This window comes from Dermacentor andersoni, chromosome 3 (assembly GCF_023375885.2).
Source record: "Dermacentor andersoni chromosome 3, qqDerAnde1_hic_scaffold, whole genome shotgun sequence".
In the NCBI taxonomy this organism is placed as follows: Eukaryota; Metazoa; Arthropoda; class Arachnida; order Ixodida; family Ixodidae; genus Dermacentor; species Dermacentor andersoni.
Window position 1 is genome coordinate 43,045,566 of NC_092816.1, and position 21,857 is coordinate 43,067,422.

At 46.6% G+C, this 21,857-nt stretch overlaps 1 protein-coding gene across 1 annotated transcript; it reads left to right on the forward strand.

Annotated features, from left to right (window-relative positions):
* Positions 1–3,137: 3,137 nt before the first annotated feature.
* Positions 3,138–13,759, forward strand: LOC129381410 (uncharacterized). The gene is made up of 6 exons (XM_055064255.2): positions 3,138–3,805; positions 5,119–5,261; positions 5,841–5,953; positions 8,167–8,240; positions 10,245–10,316; positions 13,485–13,759. Exons 1-6 carry the CDS (start codon positions 3,751–3,753, stop codon positions 13,709–13,711), a joined length of 684 nt encoding a protein of 227 aa, XP_054920230.1. The 5' UTR covers positions 3,138–3,750; the 3' UTR covers positions 13,712–13,759.
* Positions 13,760–21,857: the final 8,098 nt, after the last annotated feature.

Below are 21,857 nucleotides of genomic sequence, written 5' to 3' on the forward strand. Positions count from 1 at the left end.
CTCTCTCTTCCAATGCCGCACCATTTTCACTGTTAAGTTTCCTAAAGACATCCGCACGCACTGATGTAATCCCGGATCATCGAATGACTGAAAACTTGGTTATGTGAGCACTCCACCCAAACCAACACCGCCTTATAGACTTCGTTTCTTCTTTTACTTGGCGCCCGTTCTCTCGCTGCGATCGCTTTCCTAACCACTTACCCAATTACGGTGAACTGTCATAACCTTATCAAACCGTTTAGTCACTTTCTCTAGTGAACAAAATGCTCGTGTCCAAATCAGTTCTGCAGCAAATCGACAAGGAAGCGGACGCTTCGAGAAAAGGGAGATGATGTCACCCACGTGAAAGCATAGCACGAAACTACACAGGAAGCACGCGCGGGCTTCTGAGGAAAAAAAAAAAGAGCTTCCCAGTTGAAGAAAAAGGTTGTCCTGATATGGGGATCAAACCCGGGACTTACGCTTTTCCGAAGCAGTCACTCTATACCATCCGAGCTAATCAAGAGGCTATATAGCAGATCGCAGGGCGAAGCCTACTTAATCGACAACCTTAATGCAGGGACATTGAGCATGGCAAATCAGCTCCGCGGAAATAAGCATGGTCGAGAAAGCCTCATCTAAGGGAAAACTTGTCGTTCGGCAGACAGTAGGATGAAACCACTAAGGAAACTCTAAAGGTTTCCTTCGTGACTCGGAGCTGAATTCGGGTAGATAAACATTCTTTTTTCCTTTAAAACAAACTGTTCCCTGCTCTATTCATCACATGATTTGCCAGGCTTCGCGTCTTCCCTATCCCAACTACGATATTATCAACGCGCGTTCGCCTTCTAATCCAGTTGTTATGAAATTAAGAAACGTGCTACGCCATTATATATTAAAACCAAAGCACGAAACGAACATTCGCCCTCTAACTCCCCAAACAATCATTCACTTCTCGCCGATACCAGCTGCCCGCATGGGAGGGCACTCGAACCATTAAATCGCGCAGATTCTGCGTACTTCCGGGTGCGCTTTCTTAGTGCCTACTTGCATCGAGGCTGGCTTTAAGGTCACCAACCACGAACAAGAGGCTTTAATTTAAGGATCCGGGAAAGTAAAGATTCTTTTTTGTTTCCTTTTTTTTTTCGTTTTCTCTTTCGTTAGCGGCCCATAAACAGAGGACCCAGCGGAGGGGCGGGGGACCTCCGGGGCTTTTCTCGGCCACGTCGGACAGCAAGGGCAGCGGGAGTCCCACTCGAAACAATTGCCGCACGCGACGATCCGCGGGACGGAACAGGCGCGCACTCTTTTGTTCTCCGGCGTCGCCTCGACTGTTCGAAGCCCTCGCGAGAGTCGTCGTGGCGGTCAATGAGACGCCATCGACAAAAGCAGCTGGGGCGGGGCGCTCTCTGCACCTGCCCGTCATTACGGAGAGCGTTTACTATTCGTTCGTCTGTTCGTTTGTTTGTCCGAGCTGCGTCTATTGTTTTGCCAGCTACACAAAGCCGGTATAGCGGAAGAGACAAAAGTTTTGCTGCTTAAACGTTGGACGTTAATGAACGTTATTAGCGAAGACATATGCGGTTTTCCGCTGTAGGCTCAGAAGTGGCACGCGAGCTGGCAGGGGCGTTTTAAGCTGGACGGAAGGAGCGTGCAGCTTAGGCCTTGTGCTGTCCCCTGCCGTAGGATTGCACTATGTGGATTCAATGGCGAGGATGCTAATGATCGGCCATTTAATTAATTCGTCTGCCCGTCAGTCGGTCGGTCGGTCGGTCGGTCACTGACGGGCGGATGGTTGGATGCATGGATGGACGGGCGGACGGGCGGATAAAAGCACGAACCCAAGACTGTAAGAAAATTTCACGCACCGATATTACAATAAATAATCGTGTAATCGTCTAAGCACAACCACTTAGCGCTCACGTGCTTCTGAATGCGCAGCGCAGACATTTTTCGCCTAAAGCTGAAAATGTTCTCCTGACATCAGGACCATATGAAATCTTACAACTATATATATGACAGGGTGGCAGTAACAGAAAATAATAATAAATGCAATAAATCAATCTAGAGCGCATCGCTTCGAAAACATGAAATATATTTTTTTCTCTTTTTTTTTTACCATAGCCAAACACTTTGGTATTTGATTTAAAAAAAAAAGAACTGCTCGAAAAAAAAGTACTCATGTTACAGAAACAAAAAAAAAAGACAGCAGGTAGCTTTTTCTCTTTCTTATTCCGTTTCATACATGGCTCTAGGGTGGATACATGGCTCTAGGGTGAATCATAGGGTGGATGTCTCCCTTTATTCATTACTTCTCTCCACCTTGCGGGTTTCCGCAGAACTACTACGTCAAACTCTTGCCTTTGCTTCGTGTTGTCGACAAATTCGACTTCGCCCTGCCATCTGCTAGCCGCCTGGTTAGCTCAGATGGTAGAGCGGCTGCCCCGGAAAGGCGGTGGTCCCGGGTTCGAGTCCCGGACCAGGACGAATTTTTCTTCAACTATGAGGCTTTCCTTTGAGGAACCCGTATGGGTTTCCTTTGTAGCAATTGCTACGACAGGGTGGATGTCTGATTTTCCCTTTATTCATTACTTCTCTCCACCTTGCGGGTTTCCGCAGAACTACTACGTCAAACTCTTGCCTTTGCTTCGTGTTGTCGACAAATTCGACTTCGCCCTGCCATCTGCTAGCCGCCTGGTTAGCTCAGATGGTAGAGCGGCTGCCCCGGAAAGGCGGTGGTCCCGGGTTCGAGTCCCGGACCAGGACGAATTTTTCTTCAACTATGAGGCTTTCCTTTGAGGAACCCGTATGGGTTTCCTTTGTAGCAATTGCTACGATAGGGTGGGTGTCTGATTTTCCCTTTATTCATGGCTCTCAACGCTACGAAGGGTTGAAAGAGCTCTCTGACTGCTCGCATCCGCGACCAAAAATAATGTGCCACATCATAACGAAAGATACTGGCATGCGTCATGTACCTCGATATAACATTAGGTCTCATACTATTATGCCGGGAAAGATTACGTAAGCATTTCATGGAAAGCGTCGCAGATCTGAACTTATCTGCCACAGAACGCGGAGGGATACGTTGCTACCTAGAGCGACCACAGCGCACCTCCTTCGCTCGCGACAAAAATGTAGTACGTGCATACTAGAAGCACAAAGGTTCACAAGTAATGCATAATTCCACGTGAGCTTACGTCCACAAGTTGTGATAGCAATATGTGAAGTAATTTATTCCGTAGATGGAGTCGCAAATCGACAACGATTGCACCACGAAAGTCGCGGAGCTATACTGCTATGACCGGACTACTTGCCTCACTTTGGCAGAGTTGCTATTCTAAGCAGGAAACGTAGTAAAAATAGCATCGAAATACGGACCAACACATACAGAGGAGAATACGCTGATAATTATGGCTTCAGCGCATCGGCATGGTAAGGATAGTGAACCTCCGGAGACTCGAAGAATGGTTTTTTGAAGCCTTTGTCTTCTAGGAACAAAAGCTCTGGGGAGCCGTCCAAACATGTTAAAAATGTCCTCTCTAGAGAAACTGGGAAATTGCTGACAAAAAGAAATGAAAGAAAGCAAGAAAAGTCGCTGTCACGATATGAGTAGGCAAAAGCACTAAAGAACAATGGATCGTCCAAAGTTAGCAGTCACGTATTAGAGACGTTTTTCCGCAGATTCCAAAAAAAAAAAAATAATTGCGAGAACTACCAGGTCAGATCCGAACGCAAGAATAAGAAATCTCCTTTCCGTGGCCTTTATAAGCGATGAACACGTGGGCGTTTAGTCCCCACGATTTTCATAGAAGAGCGCTTCTTCCGGGTGAGTGTGCATTGGATAGGCTGGTACCTGACCTTAAACTGGCATTTTATCGAACCAATATGCTAAGGTCCTCCCGTTAGTTCAGACAGTAATATAAAGAATCATTCAGTTACTGAAAATAGTTGGTTCAATAATTTCATTTAAATGTTCGCTTTAGTTCCCTGAACGTTGCAATCGCAGAGGTGAAGCCAAGTTATAACCAAGTCCTATCCCTGAGCAGAAGTTTAGAGACTAGCACCACCACTTTCGAGATATCAGTTCTCAAAATACGCTACGACATGCGAAGGCGTTCCAGTTAACAGTTTCCCGAAAGTACCTCTACAGCAGTTGGGACGTTCGGACAACGCTACCTGCCACGTCAATGCACCTGTTGACAATTTTTGGGCGGACGAATACCTTGAAAGAGGTACAAGTAATGTGATTTCTGCTATGCAACGCTAGTGCACGGATTCGATAACGCAAATTAAACAAGGTAATCAATTATTAAAAAAAAACTAATCAGTGAATCTTTTTATTCATCTACCGTTGTGACTTCATATGCAGATGATTTCCGCCTGTTCCGAAAATCTACTTGAAGTGCAAGCGGAATAGCGCTATCCTTCGCCGATGATTCGAAAGAACACTTGTGGGCGGTGTAGGGCATATTCGCAGTTGGTTGCGGTAGAGTGAGGCGCATTGTTCGCAGTGTTGGCATTTGTGAGAGTATAGGCAAAGCGGGTGTTGTATGGAGCGGTAGAAGTTTGAGGTGGAGGAACGTGTTTGTTTGAAGATGTCGCCGTAACAACGGCTTCTTAGCGTGTTAATGGTTTGTGGATAGGTTCGTCGAGCGAGTCTGTAGTGTTCGCTGGTGTGGCGGGCCTGCACGACTCCTCAGGCGGCCGGAGTTACTGCCAATACCAGAAAACGCATTGTTCACGACGTGCTCCTTCAAATCCTCGTGTAGGTGCTTCACACACTGGTCACATTGGTCTTCTTCATTGATATAGTAACAATACGGGGTCGTTGGCCAATGTATAGCAGTCACAGATTCGCCTATTACGTACACGCGTAATCTACGAATCCAAGTTAACTTTCCCTTAAGTATCCATTTAGGAATGTGCTCTATATGTATCGCTGATACTTCCTCCTTTCCCATTCCCCAGGTGTAGGGTAGCCAACCGGACGTTATTCTGGTTAACCTCCCTGCCTTCTGCTTTTCTCTTTCCTCCTCCTCCGCCTCAGCATCCTCGCGAGATAGTATTTTCTCATGGTGCCTATATCAATCTATTCGAACCTTATATTGGCAATGCTCGTTCTCTCTCCCTCAAGTGCAGCCGGACATCCGGGACCTGGAGCCATGCGCGTCGCCTTGGCAGCATTGGTGGTGATCGTTGCCATCCAACTGGCTCCGTCAATCGAAGCCAAGAAGCCGACATGCAGGGTGCTCCATAATGTGATGCACGTCAATTGGAAGAAGGTATGGCCGGGTGAACAGTACAGAGGTCACGCATACCGCTTGCGCTAGTTACTTGTCGCGCGCTTTGCTATGAATCGAACTACTTTAACGATTAAGTGTACGCACGACACTGTCGCTTGCAAGAGGTCGTTCGCTGACTCTGCCGTACGTCTGATATGCATGCACTTGCAAGCCAACATTTTTAGCGCGCAATATGATTTATTTCACCCTATAGGCGGTTGTGAAAGCTTTTGATTAATTCATTTTTTCCCTCTCATAATGGTCTGTCATTCAATTGTTTCTTTCTTTTTTTTTATTTTTGTTTAGGGCTAAGATATTGAGATGCCAAGCTCTTCAGTAGCAATACTCTTCCTTCTCTAATGTTTTTTTTTTCTTTAGCACCGCTTTCTCTACCGTTACTGCTGCCATTTGTCACCATTTGCGGGACTCGGCTAGCACGCGCAAAACATTAACGCGGCAAAAGTGGTAGCTGTAACAGTAGATCGTCATATGCTAAAACTATACAAATATCACTGAGTAAGAAAGCGTGGGTTGGCTCGCAGGGCACTGCAACTTAGGGCATTTGCGTTGCATTTGCAGTTCGCGCGAAAGGAGTGGCTGGAAGTACTTCACTCTCGCGACCGATTTACGGCGTGCTTGTCGAGGGCGTACTTTCCCAAGGCGGGAATGGTCCACTATCGCAAGAAGAAAGGGTAAACTTGACTTTTTATTTTTTTGTTTTGATCACTGTCGCCGACTGCTAACTTTGCACTTTAATGCACGAGCACCAATTTACGCGAAACATATCTCTGAAGAAATGTTATGAAGCTTTAAGAAAAATTTGCGTCCTCTGGGAGCTTACCTCGCCCCCAAACAATTGTCACCTATCTCGCGCGAACCCACCTTCTTTAACCCTGCGCTCCCGGAAATTTCGGGCCACGAACAACTTGCAGTTATGTCAGCGTGTCATAACTGTGGTATCGTTACAGACAGTCGCAAAACTTTTTTCTTGGGATGACCAGGTTACAGAAACGAAAGGCACTCGTTATATTTAGTGAACTTAGCTCTGCTTCCCGAGAGCCACTACATCTACAGGAAGCGTGCTATAATTCCCATGCGTTCTCCTTCGAATCAACATCGAGCGTTAAGTTTCCATTTCTCATTCCTTCATGGCATCGGCTTTGTTGGACAAGCTGTAGCCCTTTCTATTTATATACACTTCTGTATATTTGGCCACGCAGCTTGGCTGCTCTGCCTGCCGGCCAACCAGCACAGCGTGCTTAGGTGGAGCAGTGAATGTGTGTCCTTTGAAGAGGCAGTATTATTCTCGTACTATTATCACCACCGGCTCACCAGTGCATATCATGATATTAAATTTCCTTGCCATTTTCTTTTTCATTTCTCCTGCCACCTGCTCCTATGGAGCATTTCTCTCCCCGATCGCCTTCCCAATACAAAGCGATGCAATGCAATTCGTATATGTAGGTTGCTACAATGTGAAATAATTTACACCCTAACATGAATAAGAGTGTAAATGCCTCTATAACTCATACCTCTGCACCCTTTTGAAGGGTGTACATTATTTTACAATGTACACATATAGGTGGTCACACATACGTTGATTGAATTATCTGCAGTAAGTTATGGAGATTTCGCTCTCTCCTTCCCTCGCAACAAAGCGTTTCCGACAAGAACGCATCGAGCGCAGGCGTGTTAATTGAGAAAGTGCACGAAAAGCTGACGACGATTACTGTTAGAGGACAAGGTAAATTCCGTAGGCGTAAAAGAAGTTTTCAGACTGTGGATTTGGTTCATCTGACGCGATGTTCGTGTAGCCGCATACCACGCATGCAGTGTAGCCTCGAAATCACGCTCATCGCACCACGAGGCACCTGCCGCATTTTACGAACCCGTTCGTCTCTGATAAATTGATATCACTGCGCCATCAAGCGTTGAGTTGAGAGAACGTAACTACTGCACGCGCGGTTTGCGTGCAAATGCCGCCTATGTACCGCCAGCAGGGCCAGATGGCGTTACCATTTGTACACAGTCACGCTCATGCTTAGGCATAACAATTGTTTAGCATCCAGCATTATGTGAGCTTCAGTATTTATTCTACTTCACGTGATCGAGAGGCTGATAACACGGTAGATAAGAGTCAGGCTGAAAGATTTGAAAAGCAAATAGGCGATGTTAACCCTAAAAGAAAATATAATACACAAATGCTGTACGGATCTAATTTGGGAGGTGGCCAAAGTTTAAGTGGAGAAGAAAGTAGCAAAGGAATGAACGCTCGTAATAAACAAAGATGACTAAAACTCCATACTAGTCGACAAACAGCGCATAGGCTGCGCCTGTAGAAAATACACATATTTCGAAGCGAGAAATTGCACTTTCCCTCACAGTGCCGAACAGTGATTCGATAAGTGGCGCAAGACGCTATGTACGCAGTATGCCTTGCACGTGTTCGCTTGGTAGCTGTTGGAGTAAACGGCGGCATATGTGCGCGAACAATGTACTTTCGATCACAAGAAATAACTTCTTGATAACTTGTCAAAAAACTTGTGTGTTCTTCAAGTCGCCCTGGTTTGCGGAGGTTGTGCTCCCTGGTGCTGGGCAAGTGGAAGAACGCAGCTTCATTTCTTCTTTATTTTTCTTTCTGGTATCATGTTTATCGCTTCGTATCGCTGGCGCCGTTTAAATTCGTTCATATCTGTGCCGCTTTATAGGAGGACAACTGTAAAACAGCGTGGCGTCAAGCAGCATTCATAGCTCTCTCGCTACAATATCATTTTCTGGTTAGCTTCACAGCAAGCGCAGTATATTGTACAGCAAGAAAGTAATATCAGAGAGTGTTGGACTCAGCTAAGCGGCGGTAACGTCTTGGGTGAAGGTTTGAACAGTGCCTGTTGAAATTTTGTGGCAGACCGAACGCAAAGGGAGAGAGGTCGAAGCATCCGTTCAAAGTCCACCAAGGCGACATATTTATCTACAGAGACGGTGAGTTGAATTTGTACCCCCCTCACGCTGAATTAAAGAGCAGGGCCAGATCATCGTAGAAAAAAAAAAAGGAGAACTGGGTTATTTGTTTGCAGCAGTCAAAGCAGGAGAGATCGAATGCGTTTCTGTCGTTCACCTCTGTGGGCAGCGCTAACCGACCCCGTACGAAATAAAGTTTAGAGAACCCAGAACCTTGGTTCTAAAAAAACATCACTACGAAGCGCTGCCGAAGCGTCTGGCTGACCGACGCTTCTTTATCGATACATAACCATTGCCGTCGCGTGAGTGAAATTTCAATGTTTACTGAAATCGAAGAATTTCTATTTGTGTGCTTTAAGGCCCATGTCAAATCGAGAACACTAAGGAATCATGTTATCAAGGTCAATTTGAAGAGATGAAGGGCCAGCAACGTCAGGGTATCTTTCTACAAACCACGCAGTAGTCTGCGAACAAACTTAGCTATTAAGTTGGCACTGCATGCAATTAACATAAAAAAAGAAGCAGTAGAGAAGCCAAAGCGGAGGTTTGTGCTACTACCGGAACAACTGGAATGTCAGGGGAGTGAGACTCGCTTACAGTCACGTGTTTGATGCGGTTCGAAATAGATTCGTCGCATCGAGTTGAAAATAAAAGGGTCAATGACGCGGCAACCGTGTTTCAGTATAGGAGTGGGTGGTCAATACAGACCAAGCTCAACGAAATTTTTGGCCGCATAATTTCGTACAGTGTAATACATAAAGAAAACTCGGCGTGAAAAGTATTGCGCTTGAGAAACGAGTGGACGCAATAGTAAAAGGGCGCAAAAAGATTTCCTTTCGATACATCAAATGAAAATAAAAGAAAAGTTAAGAGAAAAGCCAACGCCACCGTTGCCGGTCGCCCAAAAATGACAAAATCTGGAGCAGTAAGGTTTGCGCCGTCTCCTGGTGTTTCCGCCGTATTAATCACCAGATGCACGTGTCGTCTGCTTTGACGTATACTTAAGGGCTGCTAAAATTACAGTTAGTCAATTACTAGCCCTGATTACTAAATTGCTTAAATACTGGTATAGCCATTTTCCTTCGACGAGAACAGCTCTGTAAAAATAAACAAGCGCCTAAGGTGCTGTTGCTGGACGAAGCCTCAGACGATGTCACTAACAGCTGTACCACTACAGTCCACGTGTTCTATTGCCAGGCGTTCATTAAAAAAATGTAATGGTTACGGAGTGTTTATTTTTGTTCTTTCTTGAGCTGCACCAAATTTTTAATAATTGCCTGAGAAGATACAATTCTAAACCTTGATCAATATTGCTCGATGAGGCGGCCATTATTCTGCGGGAAATCAAAACGCTTAATCGAATAATGGAAACAATTGCGCTAATTGTCTTTTAATTGATTACTTTGTGGCACACATTTCAATCTACGAAATTTAGCTAGCGATTACGTAAGGTTTATCGACAGGGAACGAATTATGAGGATGGCACCGTTTCGAGATATGCGCCGTCAGACTTGAGGTCAAAATGCACGGTTTTCCGACTTACTGGTTACAAAAAAAAGAAAGAACGCTAGTTCATGCATTGAAGCACAAAACTAATTGAAATGCCAGTGCATTTCGCCGGGCACCTTGAAATTCCATATTTTGAAACTGGTGAATTCCTTGGGATTCATTCCAAGTGGGTACGCCTTTCCAATTCAGAGGCAACAATTCGAATATTGATATATGTGCCTTAATGTAATCAATTAAACAAGCTAATTAGAATAATTATGTTACTTACTGAAATAAACACTTGGATTTCTCGCAGAAACAATGGCCGCATTTTTCAGTAATTTAGATCAAAGGTTAGAATTGTACTATATTGCACAGCAATTTCTAAAAATTTTGTGAAGATAATAATAATAATAATAATAATAATAAACACTCTCTGTACTGACAAGCTGGAACTTACTATCATCCGATAGATGTACAACACAGCGTGCAAGGGATTTACAAATTTTCTTCCCCTCTCTGTTTCTTCCTTTCAAGAACAACAATTTGAGCAGTTGATCGCGTCGGATAGTCGGACCTGGGCTCTGATCTACCACTGCTGGCCGGAGGGTGAGAATGTCGCAAGATGCGCAATCTATAGACTTGTACGCCCTGACATTATCCTATCACCAGATATGTCAGCCTGCGTCTAATATTTTTCGGCAGTTTATGATTCGGGCTTCGTGTCCGCTCAATCGAGCGCCTCTTAAAGCGCCAGAATCAAATTAAGAAAAAGGCTAAATTATAACTCTTGGGCACCACAAGTGTCCCAGTCAACTATGAATTCTCACAATTTGTAAAGAACTCGGGAAACTCTCTTTCAAGCTCTCTCGCCCAGAGTTTGAGCTGCAGTAAATTAGTACTACTGTTTGATTTTTTTTTTTTTGATATTGATACGAACAGATATGGTTAGGTTCGCGCCTGAAAATAGTACACAGCTCACGGTATGCAGCACCAATAAAACAGCCTTTATTCTTATAAAAGAAATACACCCTGGTTCTTAACGCACTGGTGATTGTTAGGTGCAAGTAAATGAAGATAAAAAGGACTGAACGAAAGTCTTCCTACCTCTATGTACGAAACGCAAGAAAAAACAATATATACTGGTTACCATAAATGGGGGGATTAATTACATACTATCAGCTGGATAACATTATCAGTAAAAGAATGTAAAGGGCATGCTGTGCTTGCCATACGGAAGCTAACCAATACGAGAAAACCTACTTATTTGCAATAAATCTCTTGCATGTTACCAGCTAAGGAAAATGCGCGCCCAAAATTGTACGACGATGTAAATCTGAGTTCCACTAAGCACGAGAAAACAAGCACTACAGGCCGATAACTCAAACAACCTATTCAAAAACAGCATTTTTTCCCCTTGATGCTGCAATGCTGTGGGCTGTCTAGTTCTAATCGCCAGCGTCTCTGTTTTGTCGCGCTTGCCTTGTCGCGATGACTAACGCCACCATCTCGAAGTCCACCTTCCCAATCGCTACATACAAAAATTAATAATAGTAATAATTAATCAAAATGAATGAGTAATAAGCGATAATGTTTAAAACGCAGATGAATTACCGTTTACAGAAAATTAATCAAGTCACAGCCCGCGATAAATTTCCACACAGCTTTGAGAGGCGATCTTCGTTTTCTACGGCACGACGAGGGTCCTGGCATACAACGCAGGAATTCCTCTCAACTGCGATGTGCGGATCAATTGTACTCCACCATGAATTCTTGCACGAAGGCAGACTGCACGATACAAATGATTATTTTCTTAAACTGCATGGAGTACTCCTCCATGCGGTTTGTGCTTCGGGAAAATGTGGAATCCCAAAGTACAGCGCTAAACAGACAGGGACAGACATAAGAACTACAACGCACTGCGCAAACGTTCAACTGTATATATCCATTTAGACAGGCGTACACACATATCTATACGGCCATCTCCCGCGTGTCCAGCGGTACGTGGCCACCACGTCAAAGATGCCACACGTACAGTCCGCGTCACGCTTTTGTAGAGCGCGGGAACCGCGGCCTGCGGGGCAGCTCAGGTAAAGCCCCTTAAACTTCGTAAAGTGGCAACACGCTTTGAAGAATGCCGCCTCCTCCTCGCGCGCTCTGGCCTGGGCCGACGCTGCGTCGCTATTGGCCTAATAGCATCACGTGGGCCCTCGCGCCGTGTATCAGCGCCGTTTTTGCTCGAGAAGCGTCTACGGAGTGGCGAGGAGCGCACGTTGGCGCCGCTGCTACGCTCGAGCAGTGTAGGCGGCGCCACGGTCGAGGAGGGAGCGGGAAAGAGAGGAGAAACGAGAAGGAGTTAAGGCGGGGGAGGAGAGTGTCGCTACTTTACAAAGGAGCTTTAAGCTCAGGTAGTGTTCCTGTATATGCTCCCGCAGGGAGCAGAGTTGCGCATAGTTCCGCCGCCGTGATCCAGCTCTGCAGCGAAGCCACTCCTCGCGCGCGCAGGAGCCAAATGCCGCGCGGTGTTCCGCCTTTTTCTCTGGTGGTCGCGAGCTACAAGCGCCAATTGTTCGCAGGCGCTTAGCAAAGGGCACTTGTTAATACAGGCTACGCTCGAACGAGTCATTCGTGCAGCCAGAGGGGGTGGGCTTCCAACCAACCGAAACTTTGTATGTACCTATGTAAACACGCATATACAAACACACACACGAACGTACAAATATGGGGTGGGACCGCCTTCGATTCCCCAAAATAATATACTCCCGTGGCTCGAACAGCTCCAAAGTTCGCTCGCAAACGCGCAGTACGTTGCCACAAAAACGGTGCAATGATTTTCAGCATGCATATGAGGTTGTCTTATCATGGCCAGAAAGCAAGAAATGTTTTAAAGAGTGTTTAAAACTTCACACACGTAAGGTGGACACTTAGCGCATTTTGGCTGCCGAAACCAGCCGATTAATGACCGTCGCCAAGAGAGCTATCGTGCCTGCAGTTATGTCAGTGACCGTTAACAGAGCGCCATTTATCACTAACCATCGTTCACAACAGCTGCACGTTTTCGATACATGCGGTGCAGACACAGATTTAAGCGCATTTCAAATGTTGACATGTGCACATTTTAAGCAAAGCTTACTTTTATTTACTATTACTATTTAGTAGTACTTACTATTTAGTAGTGCTTACTATTTAGTAGCAGCAAATCTGCAAATAGAAAAAGATTCAAGAAGCAAGAGCTTCTAGCTGCTCCTCTGAACGCACGATCGACGGTCCACTGATTGCAATGGTGATGGTACTGACGGAAACGACGAGTTCGCATGAGTCGGCGATGCGCCCGTAAAGTTGGCTTCGCAGTGGCGCGGATCATTTGACGTCATTTTTCGCGCTCGGCCAATAGCGGTGCGAGCGGCGCCGGAAAAGGTATGCGCAACTCTGCTCCCTGCGGGAGCATATACAGGAACACTAAGCTCAGGAGCCAGCCAGCGACCTCTAACGGATACTTGCTGGGCCCAAACGTGGCTGCCTCCGGAGCGTCCAGGAGGGCGCCGTTCCCGCGCTCTACACAAGGGTGACGCCGACTGTACGTGACCGCTCAAGAAAGCCATTTCAATTACAGATAGTGATGTGGAAACAGTGCCGATACGCTGAACATGTCGTTAAAATTTTGAATATTAGCTGCATCGATTAACCCACGTGTTGGGCGGCTCCCTGGATCTGCCCACCACACGGCGTTCTGAAAAAAAGTGCGCAAACTGTGCTAATACACATTCCTACTTGCAGCGTCTGGGGCTCACTTTGTGTTGTTGGTCACGAGGAAGCACGGCTGTGTGGAAGGTCGCGTGGTCGCACAAGCAATGAAGGCCCTCAGGAAAACAGGCTACAAGAAGGAGATCTCGTGGAAGAGATCTGGCTGCCTTCCTCAGGGCAGTGGAGATTTAGGCTACGAAATCAGCATATATATCAATGTCACGATGCTTCCACTCCGAATAGAAGGCACACTGGAATAATTTTTGCTGCTTTCTTTAAGCGAAATTTAAATAAAATAAAGACATGTATCTACCTATAACAGTGACGGGCTGCTCCTTTCCTAGCAGTAGTAGTAATAATATTAAGAAAGCTCTTGTGGAGTAAAATATAGGATAACGTCACGGGACCGGAAAATCAAGAGTGGAGTCAGATAAGAAACTGAGTGAAGCGTCCGTGTAGATCTAGACACACTGGAGTATCGAGAGACAAAAGGTGAGAACAGGTTGCACCACACCATACTGCTTCGTGAAGACTCACGATCTGCAGGACTTTACAGTTTCACCATACCATACCATACTAAGTCCCAACACGTGCGCGTATGACGCGTTCCAAACGCGCGCTCTTCTCAAGGAATGGAAGGTATCAATTTAAGCCAAATGAATACGAGAACTTTCGTTTCCGTCATCTCCAGATTGTGTTGCATCGCCATAATTTTGGCTCTTATGTTTACATTAGCGTAAGTGAGACCCCTTCTGCGACTACAACTGTCATGTAGACTTTCCCGGAGCGAAGCAACGCTGCTGCGTCGCTTGTGCTTGGGAGTGTCGTTTACGAAACGCTTGCTCCTAACGTGCGTGAATGGTCCATAAGCCGACGTGCGATTCCTGGTGCGACCAAACCATCGAGCACCCATTGTGCAGTATCTGTCCTCGCTACGACGTTCGTTTCCTTTCTCTAGGGACAATTTTAAACCGACTGCACTCGAGGCCGATCTCTGAGTCGAGGATATTCGGACAGTGGCCGCATCCGTCACTGGCACAAAAAAGCGATTCCTGCACTAGTGCAGTACTTATAAGTGCTGCTGACCGAGGGTTAATTTCCTTTCCCTTTATCCTCTGGTAGCTTCAACACTAGTTAAGGAGGGAAGGTGTTTAAGGTCCGAAGTAGGCGCCCCTCGATGATTCGAGTGCGCGGTGGCAGCGCGAATGAAGATCCGTTGTCCGATAAGGTGACGCTTTATTCAAACGCCGAGGCGCCCGTCCGAGTCCAAGCCCGAAACTCCCTGAACGCTCCCCTTCAGCTCGGACCGTCTACCCATTTGTCCCTAGTGAGGGTGCAGATCTAGTGCCTCTTCTACAGCGCAGCCACTAATCCGATTTCTTTCCACGCGTGGGTGTTTCCCGCGTCCCCTCTTCGCCGAACCCACCTGCGTCCTTCGTTTCCGGTTATTGGCCGATGCAGCACCGTGTGAACACGTCCTTGCTGTGGTCGCATAAACTGGGCCACACAACAACACCAAGGCCAACTCCCTAACCTGAAACTGACTCCGAGTGACCACTTGTAGTGCTCCCGTGTATTCTCCCGCGTGCCTTCAGTGCTCACTCTCTTCCTCTTTTCCTCTTTCTGTTTCCCCTTTCTCTTGCCGCCAGTGTAGGGTAGCAAGCCGGACGCTCGTCTGGTTGACTTCGCCTGCCCTTTCCTCTTCTTGATTGCTCTCTCTATATGCCACCTTCAGTGACCGAACGCGTTGCAGCCTCACATATAACCCTTTCGAGTGATTGCGTTTAGTGAGTATTTTATTCTAAAACTTCGCTTTCGCGTTTAATTCTGTGGTTATAGCACACAAGGCCACTATGAGGTCGAAGTGTGCGCGGCCAAGCCAGTATACGCGGTTGACTTCGTTCAGTCGCTGACCGAGTTACAGTTTGTATATCTTATCTTTTCAGCTTTTGTGTGTACTTTCGGGCAATTCATGGGCGTTGCGGGCGAATCAGGAAAACAAAAAAAAAGAAAGAAGGCTACATGGACACCTGAAAGAGTCCACTTGCGCCCACGGTAGAGTAACATCGCTAAGCCTACACAAAGCGACAGCACTCAGCACATGCACGGTAAGAAGCATCCCAAGATACATCCACATAGAAATGCGTGACATGTCCGTGAAGCTACGAGAAAGGAATGTCACCTAATTTTACTAACGCTTTCACTCGAAGCTATCGTGTTAACAGTATAAAAAAATTGCGCAAAAACCTGACGGACGCTTAAGCTTCGCCTCGAAGAGCGGAAAACGATAGCATTCAAAGGTCCCTGACTGCTTCTCACACTTTCCGGCAACTTCAGCTCATGTAAGTGTAACGTTTACCAGGAAATGCTGGCGGCGAACGCTTTCTGGTAGAAACGCGGCCCCTTGCGTGGGCCGATGCGGGCGATAGTGCACAGCTGGCGCCAAAAAGTATTACATCATCTTCAGGTTCCTGTGATTGTTTCACAATTTCAATATCTAAGTCTGAGAAGACTTAACATAAAAGACATGCACTGTCGGTGTTATCTGTTTCGTGACATTTGTTTGTGGGCCATCATTTCCGAAATTACCAGGAATAACTTCGTCATGAACGTAAGGCAAGGTATGAGCAACTGCGGTGGTGGAATATGATCTGGTAACAAACTCGCATACCACACGTTATATAGCAAGGCGCGGCATTTGCGTATACCACTATGCGTATACCTCAATGTATAAGGTAATTTTCGCACGCGGGCAACTCCGCCGAAAGTGACGCCCGATTTTCTGCGACCCGGGGCGCTTAATGCGGTCGCGTCAAGAAGGTTACACACAACCAGCGCGCCCTTCCCTAAGTTTGTCGCGATCGCCGTGTGACACGGCTCTCTTATGTGGTGTACTCACATTTACAAACCTGTGTTCTGGTCTAATAGACAACGGCCCGATACCCCCATGTGGTATCGGTCTAAAGCTAAGGATAGACTTGAGTAAGCAGCGATCAATGCTTGGACACGACGTGATCAGCGTTTCAGAAATCCAAGTGGCTTCACAACCTGTCACTGTTCCTGCCCCCACAACAAATATATATATATACTTCTTTTCACGCTATACGCGCTCAGTGCACGTATTACACACACACACACACACACACACACACACACACACACACACACACACACACACACACACACACGCACGCACACACACACACACACACACACACACACACACGCACACACAAACACACACACACACACGCGCACACACACACACACACACGCACACACACACACACGCGCACACACGCACACACGCACGCACACACACACACGCACGCACGCACGCACGCACACATCTGCGCAACAACTTTGTTCGTTGAAAAATTTAATGAAAAAGAATTTAGAGGCCTTCCATGACCTCGCCCCTACTTCCAATGACACCATCGGCGATCGCTGCTTATTATTCTCTTCTACAATCAACTCTCTGAGAAGGAAAAACATTCTGGAATATTTCCTCTTCCGCAACGGCACTGGTGATATCAATAAAATTTGGGCGTTGATTGCAACTCGCATTACCGCTCCGATATATACAAGGATTTATTATTGCTTTGTGTAGCCTTTTCGTTTACGTTCCATTCCCAATATCATGAACAGCCGAGAAGTTGAACTTGAAGCACTTGGAATGACGTGCGTTTTTATTGGTTGGTCCATGGATTATGTCTCAATACATACAGAGGTGTGCTATTGGACTGCCCATTACATGCCCAGCAAAGGTAACAGATATGGTTTAAACTTGGGCTCTGGGAAATCATCTATTGTCTCTTGGGACAATAATTGTACCATGGTCAGTTAGCGGCCTTGAAAGAACAATTTCAGTGCACTAAAAATACTTTCTTTACAAGTACAAACATGTGCGCGAATTACTGGGGACGATTTTGTGCAGTGACCCGCCTTCGTAGTAATGTTTCGTTTTTGTTTTTTTGTTTTTTCAGTCTTGTAATTGTGATTGTCTGAGCGCGCTGATGTGTACTCTAAATTTTTTATTATTATTATACTTCATTTCTATATTGTGCCAAATTTATTTATTGCATATAAGTGAAATGTAGGAGCCGCAGGCATACTGCTTCGGATCCCTCCAGGTAATTTTGATAATTAAGTTGATTCACCTAATTTCCTTGAGTGTAGCAACCTAATGAATCTGATTTGATGGACAGTGGGTGCTGAGAGCTCTACTTACACCGAAAGTTTTTTCTGGCCTCACTTGAACAGTGTGTAAACAATGTGAGCAATTTTGCGCCGCTGCGGTATGTGTGTTCGTGTTATATCGGGAAACAGAAGGCGTCAGTTCCTAAGCTGCGTTTTGGGTTAGCCGCCTCTAAACTAACCAACCTAGACTTCCCGTTTGCCTGCAGTTATAAAGAAAATAATCTGTTCGTGCTTATACTGCTCGCTCAGTTCTCGCTCCAGCCAATCGTATAACACACTCTAGCTTTCCCAATTTGCAGTTTAGACGTATCGAATAGCTGAAAGCTTAACACAGTCGCCACCGCATTCGCCGCCGCTGGTCCAGGACTTGCCATCCGTACAGAGGACAACATCATCGTTACAAGAAAGGAGGGTGAGCAGTGGAACGCCTTTCATCGCTCTGAAAACGAACCGCAAGTAGACACCAAACACAGGCTTGCTTTCGAGGAAGCCGTGTTCCTTGACTTGTAACTACTGGAACTATTCTACAGCGAAAGCGCTTGGATGGGTGGCAGGCAGGTCGCAGCTACATTGTACTGTGTCCCAGCTAACGTTAGCCTAATTGTTCTAAAAAAAAAGAAAAAGAAAGATTAAAAATCAAGGTGGAAGATACGATTAAAAAGCCTTCGGTGTTCGGTCGTGAGAGTCCTCTGAACACCATAGGTATTAAAATTGTATCCTGCACCGTGTTTCTTAAGCCTTTCTTTTCTCTCGTAAACGTTTGGCGAACGTAAGCTGGGGCACCCTGTACAATAGCCGTACTTAAGTACAAGGAGGGATATAGCACAGCGCCCTCAAAGCGAATTCAACCTGCGCGCGCGCAGAATCAGATGAGGAGCTTAGCGGGTTACGTGTGAGCGTCGTCTGCTGCATTCAGGAGTCGCGGGCATTACGAGGCTCGTGTGCCTAACATAACAACATGCCGGCGCCCTGGTGACAGCAAGCTTTGGTGAGAATTTATTATTGCTAGTAGCAACAAATAAATGAAAAATTGAATAAAGCAAATGACAGGAAGCGAGCTTTGTTCTACCCTTTCGCCCACAAACTATGACGGCTTGTGAATAAATGTGTTACATCATTTTATTCCCACACGCTGCAGGCTCGTTCGAAAGAGTGTCAAGGTGGTGGGATGATGCTTTGTGCACGTGTAGTGGGTATTCACCGTTACAGAGTAATTAAACATCGGCTTCTTGTACAAAACAGCCGTGTTGCTTTTCTTCTCGCAGATAAATGCTTTCGGAGTGCACCCGTGGTTGTCATCTGTTGTTTCCTCGAGCTTGTGCCGGACCGCGGCTGACGGCCAGGCGTGCGCCACCCGAGGTGCGCGGTGCGTCCAGGCGTAGTGGCGCTGGCATGTCCCCTTATTCATACAGTATGTGTGTGTGTTTGTGCGTGCGTGTGCGTGCGTGTGTCTGTGTGTGTGTGTGTGTGCGTGTGTGTGTATCCGTTGTGCCGCCTACATGGGTCATTGGGCATTCAGTGGTCCAATGCCGAGTACCGCTCTTCCACGAACCTCTATCGTGCCAACATGGAGGATCCCTGTACGCGCGAGCGGGTAGGTACCACTGTTCAACGAAATTGTTTGACGCCGACTGGTCATACTGGGTCTTGCCACTCGGTCTGTGCTGGTTTCCAGTGAGCCACTCTGATGCCAACTTGGATCACTGGGTACGTGCAGTTGGACAATCGTCCACTTTCAGAACTGAAAGCTTTAGGCCAATGCTCCGAAAGAACATCCGCGTTGAAGGCATTACTCGCCCTACTAAGGTTCTTGCGGTCCACGGGGCTTCACGACAGACTCTAAGAATGACGCCCCCTACCGCTCTGTAGTGTACGCGCTTTGTTCGTGCTTGTCTCCCTTTCTTTCTATCTCCCCCTTCCACTCTGCTTCTCTTTCTATCCCCCTTAACCCTTCCCCCTGCGCAGGGTAGCCAACCGGAACTTTCTCTGGTTAACCTCCCCGCCTTTCTCTGCATTATTTTCTCTCTCTCTGGGTACGTGCCAAATGTGAAAACACCCGTGTAATTATACTTAGGTGGACGTTAAAGAACCCCAGGTGGTCCAAATTATTCCAGAGTCCCCCACTACTGCGTGCCTCATAAAGGCCGATCAACACGACGGACCAAATTGCTCTTTTGGACCGCGGTCCGCGCATCACGGGATAGGACGTCACCAGTTCGTGCGTACCGCCGTTGGCCCGCGCAAGACCGCGGCCCTCGCGGTCCAACAAATCGCCGAGGCTTTTCCGGCTTCCGTTTTGGCGGCGGACCGCATGCAAACCACAGTGATTTTGGCTTAGCCAACGAATGTTTTCCGGCAACAGAGTGTCTTCAGCCAAATCCAATCTAGTTTTCGGCTCAGCAAAAGCCAGTCGTTTCATGTCCGCCGTTCCGCCTACACGTGCGTGCAGCAGATATATTTTTTAAACACCGTGTCCTCTTGGAGTGACGAGGATGTTTTTTTTATTTTGTATACGTCGTTGAGCAGTTCCCGGCTTTGTGGGACTCGAGCTGGAACGATAACAATGATAACACTCTGGCCGAGAGTGTAGCTGGTTGGTCTGCTCTGCCGTCTGCTATGGAGGTCCGCCGTGTGGATGTGCTCTGCGCCGGACCGGACCGCGGCGGGCCGTGACGTCGCATCACGTGACCGAGCGGCCCGCGGACTCGGTCCGTCGTGGGGATCTGCCTCAATCGGATGGTGGTTTTGGCACATAAGACCCCATAATTACAAAAAAGTATACGCTTCATAGACAACTCGTTTCGACCGTAGCAAAATCTTGCGCTACTCACTGTATTGATTCAACATAATAAGATTTCACAGCCATCGGAAGTAGGGCGCTCACCAAACTGGCTCTGCCGGAGCGTTTCTTGAGAATGTGTTAGCATCCTGATCTGACCCTTATAAATCCATACTTTCTGACAGGTGCGAATAGCCAGTGCCTGAGCAATCGGCGGGCAGCCACCTTCTATTCATTTCAGAACGGGGAGCCTCCGGCTACTCAGAAAAAGAAATCAGTTTTTTTTTTCGGCATATTAATGCGTCTTCAACGCGGTGACTTCTCGCAGTTTTGTGACGTCGTGTGAAAAACAGGTGAAGTGGGCGCAGCCCGAAAACATTTGACCAATAGCAGAGGGCTAATGGCGAAAAGGAGCAAACGGAGATAGCCAATATTCTAACTGATATTAAGAGAAATAATGAAGCTGGGTAGGCCATGTAATGCACAGGTTAGATAACTGGTGGACCATTAGGGTTACAGAATGGTTACCAAGAGAAGGGAAATGCGGTGGAGGATGGCAGAAGACTAGGTGGGGTGATGAAATTAGGAAATTCACGTGCGCTAGTTGGAATCTGTTGGTGCAGAACAGGGGCAACTGGAGATCGCTGGGAGAGGCCTTCGTCATGCGGTGGACATAAATTAGGCTGATGATGATGATGATGATGATGATGACTGGCGAAAGGTCACCGAATGAGAAGGATTTTTTTTCTTTTATTCGGTATATTCACGCATAATCAGTGTGCACGTCATCTCAGATGGGGAACTATCGCAGTTTTCGTGACGTCTCGTAACAGACAGGTGAAGTGGTGGTGGCCCGAACATTTTTTTGACCAATCGTGAAGGGCGGATTGCAGAATTTGAAAATAGAGAAGTTTGCAACAACTTTACGTTATAGCGCCCCACATTTAACGTTATAACGTTTTGCGAATGCAGGCCCTAGTTTTAAACGAGCGAACGAGAAAACGACAAAGAAAGTACTTGTACCTGATGAATTGAATGTCATAACCGGCTCTTTTTGGCAACAGGCAATTAAAGCCGACTAAAAGAAGAGTTCTCCAGAATGAAGGACGTAAAGTGTGGCGTGACGCTTTTGCTCCCTGATTTCGAGAAAGAGAACGAAAAGAAGGAGAGATAGCGAGCACCCGATAACAATTTGTAAGCACCGGAATCTTAATCAAAATAAACTTGCAAAATAAAAAAAAAAATACCGTGGCTTCTGTAATGCTCTGTGAGCTGGGTGCCAGATCGTGTGTCTACAAAAATAGTATAACATTTGCAACTTCACGTTACAGCCATGACTCGACGAGAGAAGCCTGGATTCGTCTGCGCAAATTTACAACCGAGCACTCATTGTCTACAGATTCCTTTCACAAAACATTACATGAACA

What these genes read in the sequence shown, in the direction of transcription:
- LOC129381410 (XM_055064255.2), top strand. Translation starts at nt 3,751, where the DNA reads ATGAACACGTGGGCGTTTAGTCCCCACGATTTTCATAGAAGAGCGCTT. An exon ending in TAGAAGAGCGCTTCTTCCGG is followed by an intron (nt 3,806 to 5,118) that starts GTGAGTGTGCAT and finishes CCTCAAGTGCAG; the next exon opens with CCGGACATCCGGGACCTGGA. An exon ending in CATATTTATCTACAGAGACG is followed by an intron (nt 8,241 to 10,244) that starts GTGAGTTGAATT and finishes CTTCCTTTCAAG; the next exon opens with AACAACAATTTGAGCAGTTG.